Source organism: Staurois parvus, unplaced genomic scaffold (genome assembly GCF_062004578.1).
Source record: "Staurois parvus isolate SC_StPar_1 unplaced genomic scaffold, SC_StPar_1.0 ptg000310l, whole genome shotgun sequence".
Lineage (NCBI taxonomy): Eukaryota > Metazoa > Chordata > Amphibia > Anura > Ranidae > Staurois > Staurois parvus.
The window spans coordinates 108,544-121,933 of record NW_028318106.1 but is presented as its reverse complement, the minus strand read 5'-3'; the positions used below and the strand labels follow the sequence as shown (position 1 = coordinate 121,933).

At 40.5% G+C, this 13,390-nt stretch overlaps 1 protein-coding gene across 1 annotated transcript in view; it reads left to right on the top strand.

Moving 5' to 3' along the window:
* The window catches only part of LOC149457630 (O-acyltransferase like protein-like), a 148,950-nt gene that overhangs the window by 69,411 nt on the left and 66,149 nt on the right, over positions 1-13,390 (top strand). Inside the window, exons 6-7 of the mRNA XM_089683422.1 lie at positions 4,950-5,120; positions 11,377-11,479. Of these exons, the coding sequence (XP_089539548.1) occupies positions 4,950-5,120; positions 11,377-11,479 (274 nt within the window). The remainder of the gene's footprint in view (positions 1-4,949; positions 5,121-11,376; positions 11,480-13,390) is intronic.

Here is a 13,390-nt window from a genome sequence, read left to right as displayed (position 1 = left end):
GCACTTTACTACCATTTTGAGTTTCTAAGATGCTGAATGATTGCTGAGATGAAGGAGCAAGGGTGAGCTAAGATGCTCAGTCACTCCGAGTAGAGGGGAGCTGAATTACTGAGACAAGGCCTTGGACAGCTTCAGTGCTCATATTGTGAAATTTGAGAATGAATTACTCAACAGGACCTGCAGCTACAAATCTTAATGTTGGCTTGTTTCAAAAGCAATTTCCTGCTTGTTAAGAACATGTAAATATATGGTAATGTCAATTGGCTGGGCACAGGTTCACTTTAAAGGAAATATGTATTGTGTTTTCATCAGCATCATATTTTGATAATCATATGAAAGGCCATTTGTTCATTATTATATTTCATACAAATTTGCAACTGCACCATCTGCTAGCATGTGCACATTAGGCAATGCACAATATATGTCTATTGAGGAAATACAACTCCCCAAATTCTGCATTTAATTGAAGGAAATTAGGTTTTAATCAGAATTAACATTAACATTAACAGAAGCTGCTAGGGTTGTTTCCATTAAATCTTTCCCAATTTACAGAAGCAATAAAAAAAAAACACTTTAAAAATATTTTTTTACATTTCTTTTAAAGATTTACCATGACGGAAATGTCATTCTAACCCTGTGCATGTTCTCATGGGTTCCTAAAACAGCTGCATATTTAGCAGTGAAAGTTATTAAAAAGGTTTGTGTATAAAGTAATCTCATTTATTTTTAGCATCCCTGTGAAAGACAGAGAACATAGTTTAACGTGACAAATTTCAGAACAGCCTCAAGGTAAGGAACACAATTCACCCAGGAAAAAACCCGCCAAAGAGTAAGATAAATTAGTAGATTATCAGAACGTCTGTAGCCTTTGGAAACCAAATAGATCATTTGTAATAGAATAACTAGATGTGAAATTACCTGTTTATTGACCCAGAAAAAAGATGGAGGTCATAATATAAACTAATCTACACTCGACTCATCTGGGTAATAAAAAAGGGGACAAATCCCATGAACTGAATAATTCAATACATTAATTAAACTTTGACCTTAAGATGGAACTGTGACCAGGCTATGAACAGTGACTTGTTTACATATTCTTAACAAGCATTAAATAAGCTTTATTTAAGATCTCACTGACCTCTGTAGCTGCAGGCACTCAACAATTAATTCTCAAAGTTCAGTGCACGAAGTGAAGTCTTTTGAAGGGCCCATTAATTTCAACAATCTTACCATAAGATTATATGTACATTTAAAGTGGTTGTAAAACTCTGAAATGAAACATTAGCAAAGCACACCCTTCTGTAGTGTGTACATGTCTCAATCCAAAGCACCTAGTGTGATTTCTCCAATTCCTCTGCTATCAATGTGTTCACTTCTGACAGTTTATGTGGACACCAAGGGATCCTGGGAGACTGCCCCACCCCCCCTCCAGCACACATGAGGTGATTGACAGCCCCAGTTGTGCATGTTTCCCTATGAGACTGTGTATAGGGATGTGTGTCCATTCCCTCCACTCAGGTCTCAGATTACACTTTATAATGTGCAGTGTGTGACATCAGATCCTCACCGCCCGCCTTCCTGTGCTCAGAAATGCTGTGTAAATTCTGGACTTTGACCGGATGTAGAGAAGAGAGGTCTGCAAATAAAAGAAAAGAAAATTATTTCAAGCAAGCATTTATGTTATTTGATTGTTCTCTGCTTTTTCCTGCATTTTTTTAAGTTGGTGTCAGGGTCTCAGCATACTTTATCCATCTTCTCTGCGTATCTGCGTATCTGCTTTAAGTTTACATTAGAAATGATAAAGCTGGCAGGCTGGCATCAGTGTTTTTGGCGTACTGCAATGATGTAGTTGCTTAAAGTAAACAAAGGAAGCAATTAAAGCCCAACAGAGGCTCAAACACTTACTCCATTGCAAATGAAAACTTTTAGCTAGATCTAGGCTTCAAATCTAGATTGTGCTATTGGGAGGTAGCCTGATTTTATATTCAGAGCATCCACATTTTACCTGTCTACAGCCTCTAGATAAAGAATAGATGACTGCTTATCACTTGTTTATAGAGAGTCTTGTGACCCTTCCAAGCAGTCCCTAAACTCCTTTGCTCCTTGTTCTGCTGTGGAATTTTCACACAAGTGTTTTAAAAAGTAATAAAGAAACCAATACACCAACGTTGAAGGAGCCTGTTCACACCATGTAGCATTGCAGTAGTGGTTATGTGACAGGGACAATATAGCACATGCGCAATTTGGGGTGCATTTCAAAATGAATGTCATGTCAATACATCACACCATGCACGACCACAATCTTGTAATGGGTGTAGCATCCTCCTAGAATAGGTTGCTAGAGGGGTTCAGGTAAATTTAGTCTGTTTGGCTCCTCTGTAAACAGTGGAGCAGTGTGTGATTAGTTTTGGCTGCTCTGAGTTTCATAGGCAGCAGGCTCAACTACTTCTCCCTGCCTTCTAATAGATTTTAGAATGTAGTGGGTTGGGAGAGGCAGACCTGTGCCTGAATATTTATGTGGTTAAGCCAATCCCTGGGTGGAGTACCCAGTAGGTGGCTGCGGAGATAAATAGTCAGAGACCTGGAGTATCAGGGTTTCTGTCCTGGAGGAGGAGATGCCAGCCTGAAGGGCTGTTGCCCTTCTGGGCAGCTTAGGTGAAACCTGCAGAGAATTCATCAAGGCCCCAAACTCAGGAGGAGCTGGGGGGGCCTATTTCTCCTGGAAGCAGTTTTTGAAGTCAAGGCGGTACACTGAGGATCTGACCTGGAGATTTATGGTACAGTGTCTAGCCAATACTGGAGAGGAGGTATCCAAGTATCTGGAGACACAGTGAGTTGAGGCCTGGAAGTGCGATCCTGGTGATGGTCTACTATTAACCCCTTGTGTGACTGTGTTAGTTCCGCTAATGTGGGATTTTTCCTACTGGGATTCCCAGAAGTGCTTGTGTCTCTAGTGTCTGTTAAGAGGGGGATGCCCCTGAAGAGAGTAGACAGGATAGAGATAAAGTCCTCCAAGTAGTTTGTGTACTAAATTCTGGAGTATCCCAAAGCTTCCCAACGCCCCATCCAAGTTTAACATGCAATAAAGCTTAAAAAGACATCCACATCCTGATTATTGAGAGAGAAACCGTTCAAGTGTTGTGTGCCTGGCTGCCCAGGAAGAGAACCTGGGACAAATCAGCAGTACCTGTAAGGGGTCTGCGCTACATGGAGTACATGTTACACATGTAATATACTGTTGCTGCCTCTTGTTATTCTACAGTCCTATGCATGGATTTGCAGGTGTTTTTGTTAAAAATGGAGAATGTAGCATGATTCTAATGATGTCCAGGGAGTTAGTATGTCCTTAGATATGTAGCACCCTCCTAGTCAGCTAGGGGGAGCTAGACTTCAATTGTTAGCAATGAGTAGCAGCCTGGGTGTGATAGCTAGCAGGGGTCAAAGTGTGGTCCGAGGTGAGAGGCTCTGCAGACCAACCTTCTGGAATTTCCTCCTGCTCTATAACTTTGGAGAAAGGTCTAGAAGCAGTGGATGGATCTGAGGAGTGGTTAGTCTGTACTTTTACAAGATCCTGGCCAATCCCCAACAGGAGGCTTGGCAAGGGGCCAGGAAAACCTTTAAGAGTAACTGAGCCTGCTCAGTAGAGGAGGAGGAGGGGGGTTCGAGTAAAAGTTGGAGATGGAGTGGGGCTGAAGAGTGGAGCCTGGGAGGGAGCCCAGATGGAGAAGAGCTCACCTACCTACAGACAGTGGAGTTTGGAAGGAGGAAAGCTCAGACTTTCACCAGCCCCCCCAAGAGCAAGGACCACCTGTGTGGCAGGGAAGAAGTGGCCCAGCAAAAAGGCCTGGTAACAGCCACTGACCCACCAGTAGCACAGGAGGACTGAGTGAGTAAACCTGCACACCCTGGGCCAGAAAGGGAAAGGAGGTACTCTAGTGGGAAGCTCAATTAGCCTGCCACCCAGGACTGTTTCACTATTCATGTGGCAGACACTGGATCCTCTGCTCAGGGATTCACCCACAACAGCTAGGGATAAAGAGTATCTAGGGTCTGAGGTGGTACTACAGGAGATGCTGGCTAGCTCTCCAGAAGAGACTGTTTGCTGAAACCACTTGAACATAGTTCAGGAAGTTGTCCTCGGTTTCTCAGTTCCATTGGGCATCCCGTAAACCCCTTACCCTATCCAAGTTGAAATCCCCGTATTAAAATACAATACAATCCAAAAAACAAGCTCAAGGACTGGTTACTGACTCCTGAATGCAATTCTGTGTGGAAATACATGTTGCCTGGCTGTGCAGGACTATAGGGGGATCAAAAACTTCAGCAACTCCTAAGGGGGTAGTGCTACAGATAGATAACTCTCAGTTGTCATCCTGTCCTTACTTGGCTTGCTAGAACGTACATGTGGGCATGATGCTCATTTACTTACCTTAGTCTTGTGTTTTTCTTCTTGTAAGATGGGGTTTTTAGCCTGGGTCATAGCTGAGAACAGACATAGGTGACCTTTCTGATGGCTATAATACCAATGGTATAGCTCTCTGGAACACTTGACTACATAAGTCCTTCTACAACATCAAAATTATGGAGCCTTCAAGGGGACACAGGACAGGCATTGAAAAATGTTCCACCCCATTTCTCTGCAGGAAAGAGAACAATTGTCAGATTATTAATGTTTGAAAATCTATGCCCTTAGTAATTATAATGCTTTCAAAACATGCAATTGCTCCTTATCATTACTTTAGCTATCCTCTTCACCGCCTCATCATCACAAGAAATGCTAGCTTTTATCAGGTAATGTATTGGCACTGCAAGACTCTTGTAGCTTAAGCAAATTTCTGCTGAATTTGCTAAAATACATTAATGTTCCCAGTCAAGCCAAAAGTTTGAAGATATATTGTTAAATGCATCCAGCTACTGCACATTATTTAAGAAGAATTTGTTGTATCTAGGTTGTTTAGGTCATGTTCTCAAGAGTTTTTCATTGCAAGAAAATATCCAGGCTGTGATGACAGTCAACACCCCAGCTCGAGAATATCCAGCCCTCAACGGGATCAGAGTCCTCAGCCTGTTGTGGATTATTTCTGGGCACACCAGTCAGTTGGCCAGTGTCTTTAATATTGGTATGTATATTATTAGATATATTTTGGTAATTTTTATAGGGCTAACTGTGTTGTTACATTTTTGGGATTGTATTCCATATGTGCAAAGAGAGATCATACAAATACTTATAAGTATAATATTTAATTAAGTAATAACAGATACAGATAATAGAAAATATAACAATAATACCTAACTAAAGACGTTGTTTCCGCCTCGCAGTTCCATCTGCTTACGCAGGTGATCAAAGACGCATATAGACAGATATAGAAACTATACAATAAAATAAAGGAGTGTATAAAGGCAAAAACATGGCAAATGAGTATTATTATTGAAAAATGTAAAGTATTGCACTTGGGAGCTAAAAATACTAACGTAAGTTACTCGTTAGGGGGAGAACCTCTCGGGCAATTCAGGATGGAAAAAGATCTGGTGGTCCTAGTGGATGACAGACTCATCAGTGGCATCCAATGCCAAGCTGCAGCAAGCAAAGCTGGTAGAATTTTAGCATGCATATAAAAGGGTATTTACTCCAGAGATGAAACTATAATCCTGCCAAACTCTGGTTTGGCCACATCTAGAGTATACCATCCAGTTCTGGTCACCAGTCCTCAGAAAAGATGTACTAGAACTGGAAAGTCCTGACAAGGGCAACAAAGTTAATAAGGGGCCTGGGGATCTCAGTTATGAAGAATGCTTACAAACACTAAACATATTCTCCTTGGAGAAGAGACTCTTAAGAGGAGATATGATATCAATATACAAATACCTCAGTGGTGAGTCTAGCATTAGGAATTAACTATTCTGTCTCAGGGAGTATTAGAAGACACGGGCCACTCAATGAGATTGGAGGAGAAGCGGTTTAGCCTTAAACAGCGCAGTGTTTTTCACTGTCAGGGCGGTAAGTATGTGGAACTCACTTCCACAATCAGTGGTGTCAGCGGGAAGTGTTGATAGTTTCAGAAAACTCTTGGATGGACATTTTAGTGACCACAATATACAGGGATATAGGGTATGAGTTTTTGACATGAGCACACACACCCACACAGGTTGAACTAGATGGACTGGTGTCTTTATTCAACCTTACCAACTATATAACTGCATATGCATGCATGATTGCAAGCTCTGAAGACGAGACTAAGACTTACAAGTTATGGCTGTGGTAATATAGGACTTGAATGTAAGGAAATGGTCAACTCCCCTTGCAAACCACATTACCTTTTAAGGAATTGGGCAGTTTGCAATCACGCATTCCTGAAATTAGATTAGTGGTCTGGCTTGGCTTGTCCGAATAGTCAGTTTACAATACTTTGTCCTTGTATAGCCCCTAAACCAAAGCTTGGAGGCATTCATAAACATTAAAGAGCCACAATATTAACAAGGAAATATGAAATATGCAGTTTTCATATCACTAACAAATTCTGTAGTGCTTTACAGAGTACACAGAACCATCCATGTCATTGCCCTGGATGGATGCAAAAACACCAAAACAAAAGTTGAGGAAAGCCAAGTAACCTAAAGATGGTTGAACGAAAGCCATTTGAGGTGCCCCAGCAGGAACACAGAAAGCAATAAAACCTTTGAGGTCCTGCTCACATTGTTGTGTTGCATTAACATTAAACCTGCTGGTGTGGATGGTGGGAGAAGGTGATCATAATACATAAGTGCAGTAAGGACCTACAGATTGGAGAGGCTCCTGTGAGCTAGCAGTTCTTTTAATATTTTATAAAAAGGTGAGCTTGGCCTTAAAAATGTATGGCAAAAATTTGGATGTTCTTGAGCTTGAATGTGCTAAAAATGTCAAGCATTAAAGTGTACTGTGACAGTGCTAGCTCCTGCAACTGTGTATGTGCAGAGGACACACAGGGTCCTCAAAGATACAGCTTGAGGGGCTTTAGAGTGTTCTGTCTGACTGGAGAAGACTGTATTTTCAGTTTTCTCTGGGTTTTGTTTTCCTGCAATGGGCTCCAGAGTTTGGAGATTTCAAAGTGCTTTGGGAGAGAAGAAATCTCCAATCCTGTGTCCAGGTCTTACTGGAGGTCTTACAGGTCTTACTGTAGTCTGTTGGAGTGTGCAGGGGCACTCGCTCGTTATAAGAGAGGCCTGGCCATAGCTTATGTCGCCCTTCAGGATACAGATGTGCTTCCATTTGGACAAAATACGATTCCTCTTGCGCTCCAGGACCCAGGCCGGTGGCGAGTAGGTGAAATCAAACCCAAACGAAATGACCACCAGAGCATGAAAGGTCGTGCAGCTCCAAAACAAAGCTGGGGAAGCCCGAACAATACTGCAAAGTGAAAAAAACAAGAAGCGCACCAACCTTGCGCATTACCTCAGTAACCAAAATTTATTAGTAAAGGAATGGTACTCACAAACAGCGAATAGAAACAGGCATGTAAGTCCTCCAAGGGACTTCAGAGACAAGAGGCCAGCGCGAATCCCATTATGGGGGTAGACACTCAGTACAGCTGACGCGTTTCAAAGGTCATACCTTCTTCCTCAGAGCTGACTGGACTGAGAGTGTATGTTCCCATTTATACCCATAGACTGAAATTAAGCCTTCCCCTATGGGTTGGGCAGTCTTAGGCTGGGAGGAGGGGCCAAGGTGTCAACAGAGTATAGTGTCTAGTCATCAAGATATTACCAACAAATATAAAATAAATACAATGTAGATAAATATATAAAATAGCTTAAAAATGACAATAAATAATTTGTTACTAAATGCAGCTTATGAAATATAAATGCGTAATACACAACACAACTATTTCAAGCAAATACTCTGGCTAAATTGCCCACCCTTTATTTATAATTTACAAATCACTGGCCATTCTTGGTTCATGCAATTATGAGTTCCTCTTTCTCCACTTTTTATGTATCTCACCATCAGTCTAATCTATATATTACGCATTTATATTTCATAAGCTGCATTTAGTAACAAATTATTTATTGTCATATTTAAGCTATTTTATATATTTATCTACATTGTATTTATTTTAGATTTGTTGAGTAAATTCTTGATGACTAGACACTATATTCTTTTGACACCTTGGCCCCTCCTCCCAGCCTAAGACTGCCCAACCCATAGGGGAGGGCTTAATTTCAGTCTATGGGTATAAATGGGAACATACACTCTCAGTCTCAGTCGCGCTGGCCTCTTGTCTCTGAAGTCCCTTGGAGGACTTACATGCCTGTTTTTATTCGCTGTTTGTGAGTACCATTCCTTTACTAATAAATTTTGGTTACTGAGGTAATGCGCAAGGTTGGTGCGCTTCTTGTTTTTTTCACTTTGCTTCCATTTGGAGACAGAGGTGCTCTGCTCAAGGGACGGAACTCCATGCTGGAGGAGAGATTCTATGTCCATAGGACCGGTAATGTTGAATAGGTTAAGATCAATGGTTAGAGTTAAGGGCTAGGGTTAGCTGTAGTCATGATTGTTAGGGTAAATGGTTTCAACCCTAAAAAATTACTGCTTACCCTAACCCTAATGTTTACCGCTAACATCTAACCCTAGCACTTAACCCTAACCCTAACATGTGATGTTGGTCACATAAAACTTCCTGCACTACTTTGATGGGACTTTGATGCGAACCTGAACGTAAAGTTGCATCAAAGTCACACTATATGAACAGAACTCTCATACTTTTCTATTAATAAAAAAACCCTGCGAAAATGCAACACTTGCATTTTTGGTACGGGTCCATTGAAGTCTATTACACAAAAAATGCAATCTGCTGAATTTGAATGTTTAAAAATACTTTAAAATCTCAGTATTAGGAGCTGCCGATCGCTTAAATTTTCTTGATAAAGATTAAAAAAAATGTATGTTGTATTTAAATATACATTGGCATTCTGCCTTCATGCATGCCATGTCATCAAACACACTTTACATTTCTCTGTTCATAGCACTTGCTTTAATAAGGCTCGGTTCACACTTGTGTGGGTGGAAGCCACAGCAGGACAGCTGCGACCGCCTGCACACAAAGCATGGGACCCACGGGGGGTGCCATTAATCTTAATGGCACAGCACCCATACTGGAAATTGCACCCACACTGGGAACCGCACCGTAGTGTGGATCCCATGCGGGCTGCGATTTCTGGAAAGGTGCAGGGACTTTTTTCTCCATTTTGTTACTGCAGCCAATTCAAATGAATGGACTGCCCTGTCTGCACAACACCTGAAGGTGTGAACCTAGGATTAGTCTCTAATAGAAAGATATTTCTCACTGCGAAATTATCTCCTGTATTGAACTGTATTGTTGCTGTCTTGTCTCCCATTATATTGTAAAGCGCTGAGCAAACTGTTGGCGTTATATAAATCTTGTATAACAATAATTTTATATATGTGTTTTGTGACAATGTTGGTTAGAGTATAGTTGCACTCACATATTGCTATTTTGTTTTTGTTTTTTTACTTTGCATTTATTTGGATTCATTTCACATACTGATTTATTTATTTAGTTACATTTTCATTTATTCAAGCACATTTGTTTTGGTGGTGCTGCAATTATTTATTTATACATACCCATCAGGATTTATATATCAATCCTTATTGTTGCTAGCAGCCTATGCTGTGTACCATAGTGCTGACTGTTTTGTTTTTCATATATAATGTGTATTCCATGGTGAATAGATCTGTTTGGACAGTAGATAATCATATAAACATTATATATAAAATAATGTATTCAGTTTTGTTTTGCTTTTCCTAATGTGCTTTACTTTTTTCTTGATTTCTCTGGTTTATTTTTTAAGTTTTTATCGGGGGTGTCCAACCTTTTGACTTTCCTGGGCCACAGTGGAAGAAGAGGAATTGTCTTGGGCCACACATAAAATACACTAATAATAAGGATAGCTGATTAGCAGAAAAAGTCAGGCAGATCACAAGTTAAAGATCCTGCCCTAGTTGCTCACAAACATAGGAGCTGCCGAAAATAACATGAATAAGGTGTGATTGAGAAAAGTGAGATTTTTTTTCTTTGGGAAGTTAAAAATTCTAATAGTCCCAGTCAGTAAAGAGACACTGTCAAATTATTCTTCAGATGCAGGTGTTCACTAAGTGTAAGGGCACTTTTACACAAAAAAAAATCAACATTTTTTACCACTTCCGTCCGGCCCATGTTTATAAACAGCCAGATGGTGGCAGTGCAGGGGTGGGTTGCTGTTTATAAGCTGCGCCCGCCATTTTGGACTGTGCGCGCTCAATGGGAGCGCACAGCACCACGATCCAGTGCCCGCTGTGTCCGGAGGACACAGCAAAACACTGCTGTACGGGACCTCTGTGTGAGGTCCTGATCATGTGATCACTGATTGGCCAATCAGTGATCACATGAATAGGAGTAAGCAAGATGTCACTTCTGACATCATTGCTTACTACGTGTAAAATCTGTGAATGATCACAGAGGTCACATGGTACAAGGCTATTCACAACAGCCTTGTTACATGTGATAAGCTGTGACCAATCACAGCTCACACAGTATTTCTCAATACCTGCAAGAATGCAGCCAGAGAGAAAGAGAAATTATTGTTTTTACAGCCTTTATGGGTGTAAAAGCAATCAGTGTTTAAAAAAAAAAAATCTTCATCACCCCCCACATGTAGAAGCATGATGCCAGTTATCTTTTTAATTCTTTGTAAGGGTGACCACCTCTTTTGCAAGGTTTACATTTTTCCAACTGACCACCATTGTAAGAGGCATTTATGTAATTAATCCTCAATGAATAGGTTTTAGCAGGGGTTTCTTGAGACCTGGAAATTATTTTAGGGGTTTTAGAGGGGTAAAAAGGAAGAGAAGGACTTCTCTACATTGGTAAAAGACCAGTGTACAATTTCTACTAGATATATATTACAGTTTAAGTACCTGATTTCTGCATATAAATCTTATGAGAGTTCTAGGCTTACCCTATTCTACTGATAATGATGTTTTATTTCTGTGTCTCTGTTGCTAATTTTCCCTAACTTAGAAAAAACTTTGTCAGTGGAACAGTAAGTGAGGAGAAATCTCCTTAGTCAAGCCTTAAATAGCAGTACAACATTACAGTTGTTTTAACCTCACCTTTTTCTAACCAAAACTTAAAAAAAATAATGGATGGACATATATTTAAAAATTGGTCCTGGTGGAAAATTCAACAGAATTTGAATACATTTTCTTAATCTTGGTTTATTGTTATCCCTATGTGTATGGCCAGCATTAGACTACTGTATCCTTCTGTATTAAAAAGTATGACAACAGTTCAGTGGAAATATTGACTCCATGTTCTACATTACTTTGGTTTTCCATCACAGATAATTCCTTTGAATGGAAAGCACGAGTGTTAGAAAAGCCAATATATTTCTACACTCTGAGTGGTCCAGTGTACCTGGGTGTCGATTCCTTCTTCTTCCTAAGGTAAACGCAATTAATCTATCTCCAATTCTGATACTGCCAGTATAGGCTTGATTCGTAATAACAAAGAATCCACCTACAGGAAGCAGGTGAAGTGCCTGTTAGAATGGTGAGAAACAAATATCCTCACTATCAGTATGAGGAATAGTGGGCAAAACCATCAGTCATTAACGTATGTCCTATGGCCAACTGTGTATCTAAAACCGGTAACGCGGCCATTCTCAACCAAGGTTCCTGGAACCATAGGATTCCTCAAGAGGTTGCTAGGGATTCCTGGAGTTGTTGCTGACTGTCCTCCCATATGATAGTGCCTGAATAGTGCCAGATACAATGCCACTGGGCAGAGTCAGCATCATGACACCAATGATCTTTTTTAGCAATCTGGCAGGATGGCATTCTGATCACCACTATAAGGGGGGCATTCTTCCCTGACCACCAAGGTCAAGGCAATTTCCCCACTGACCCCCCCCCCTCCCCCCAAGGCTTAATTTTAGCAAGGTTCCCTGAGACCTACAACTTTTTTCAAGGGTTCCTCGAGTATAGCACAGACACAGCCTAATATCTTAGAGGCCTTTATTTTAGCCTTATTGGCTATAATAAGTGCAGTGCAAAGAAACAAAGGGGTATGGGTTGGGGTATGGTTTAGGGACCAGCAAGAACGTATAACCATTCAGGTAAAGGTGGACCAAAAAAAATTAAAAAGCCCTCCACTAAACTAGTGGAGCATATTTAATATTCTTGCTAAATAATAAAATAACTTTTTTTTGTTTAGCTCCAATTTATTCAATTCGAAGACTTATCTAATGACATACATGCATGGCCAAGTGCCTTTTCCTTAGTGACAAGTTCCCTTTAACATTTAATTTCTTCCTTGCAACATTTGGTGGCTTCATAAATAGATTTTGTTGGCCCTTTAATTTCTTGACTGAGGAGAGCTCTAACTGCCCTACTAGTATCTCAGTATCCGGTTTTAAAGTCTTTTTAATTACCGAGGTTAAGTAGAGGCAATACGTCATTTCTTCCTAGATAACAAGATGAAATGGGAGCTGAATGTGTCCTGCTGTTACGGGGGAAACGGTAATGTATAATATGATAATATCTAACCTGAAATGTCAACAAACTGTCAGTCTAATGGGGTCATGGTGGCACCAAAAAAATCACATATAAAATCCTGATTACTGTTAAGGGAAATGACTTAATTGCAGCCCTCTCCCAAGTGACAACACTTGCAGGGATCAAGATGGCATTTTGATAAATTTTGCTCAGCTGCCTGGGAAGTTAATGTGATTCTGGAGTACACTAATTAAAATCCCCATAAGGCAGTCTTGGAATGACATAAGTTAGGCATTACTACCACTGTCTTAGAGACACAAGCATTCAGAACCATAATTATTTTTTTTAATAACATGTGCAAGAATCTTCAAAGGAATTTGCAAAGTAAATGAGGGTCTGTTCCGTATTGTGCGGCCACTTTAAATGTCAGCCAGCTGTAGGTCCCTTAGTCTGTCATGTATGTATGTGCTTCTGGAGTCTGTGATAAGTCTCTTCTTCTGACCGTGTGTTTTTCCTGTTATGTATGAAGTCTGGGTTTTGGCATTCCAAAACAATGCTTTGAAGAGTAAAAGTTCCCAAAGATATGAGATGGCAGTTACCCAATACAACTATTTTCAGCCAGATTGGGCAATTGTCTCATTGTAGCCGATTTCATGTTAGCTCATCGGCTTAGTGGTTAGTACCTCAACCTCAAGCACAAGGGTTGTCAATTCGAATTCCAACCACAACTTTACCTGCATAGGGCTCGAATGTTTTTCTTATGCTTGCAAGGATTTGTTCCTATCTAAACTGGCCCTAGTATGCGTATGTATTCATGTGAAATCCTTGAGGCCAGGGACTCATGTATATATAAATTGTTGG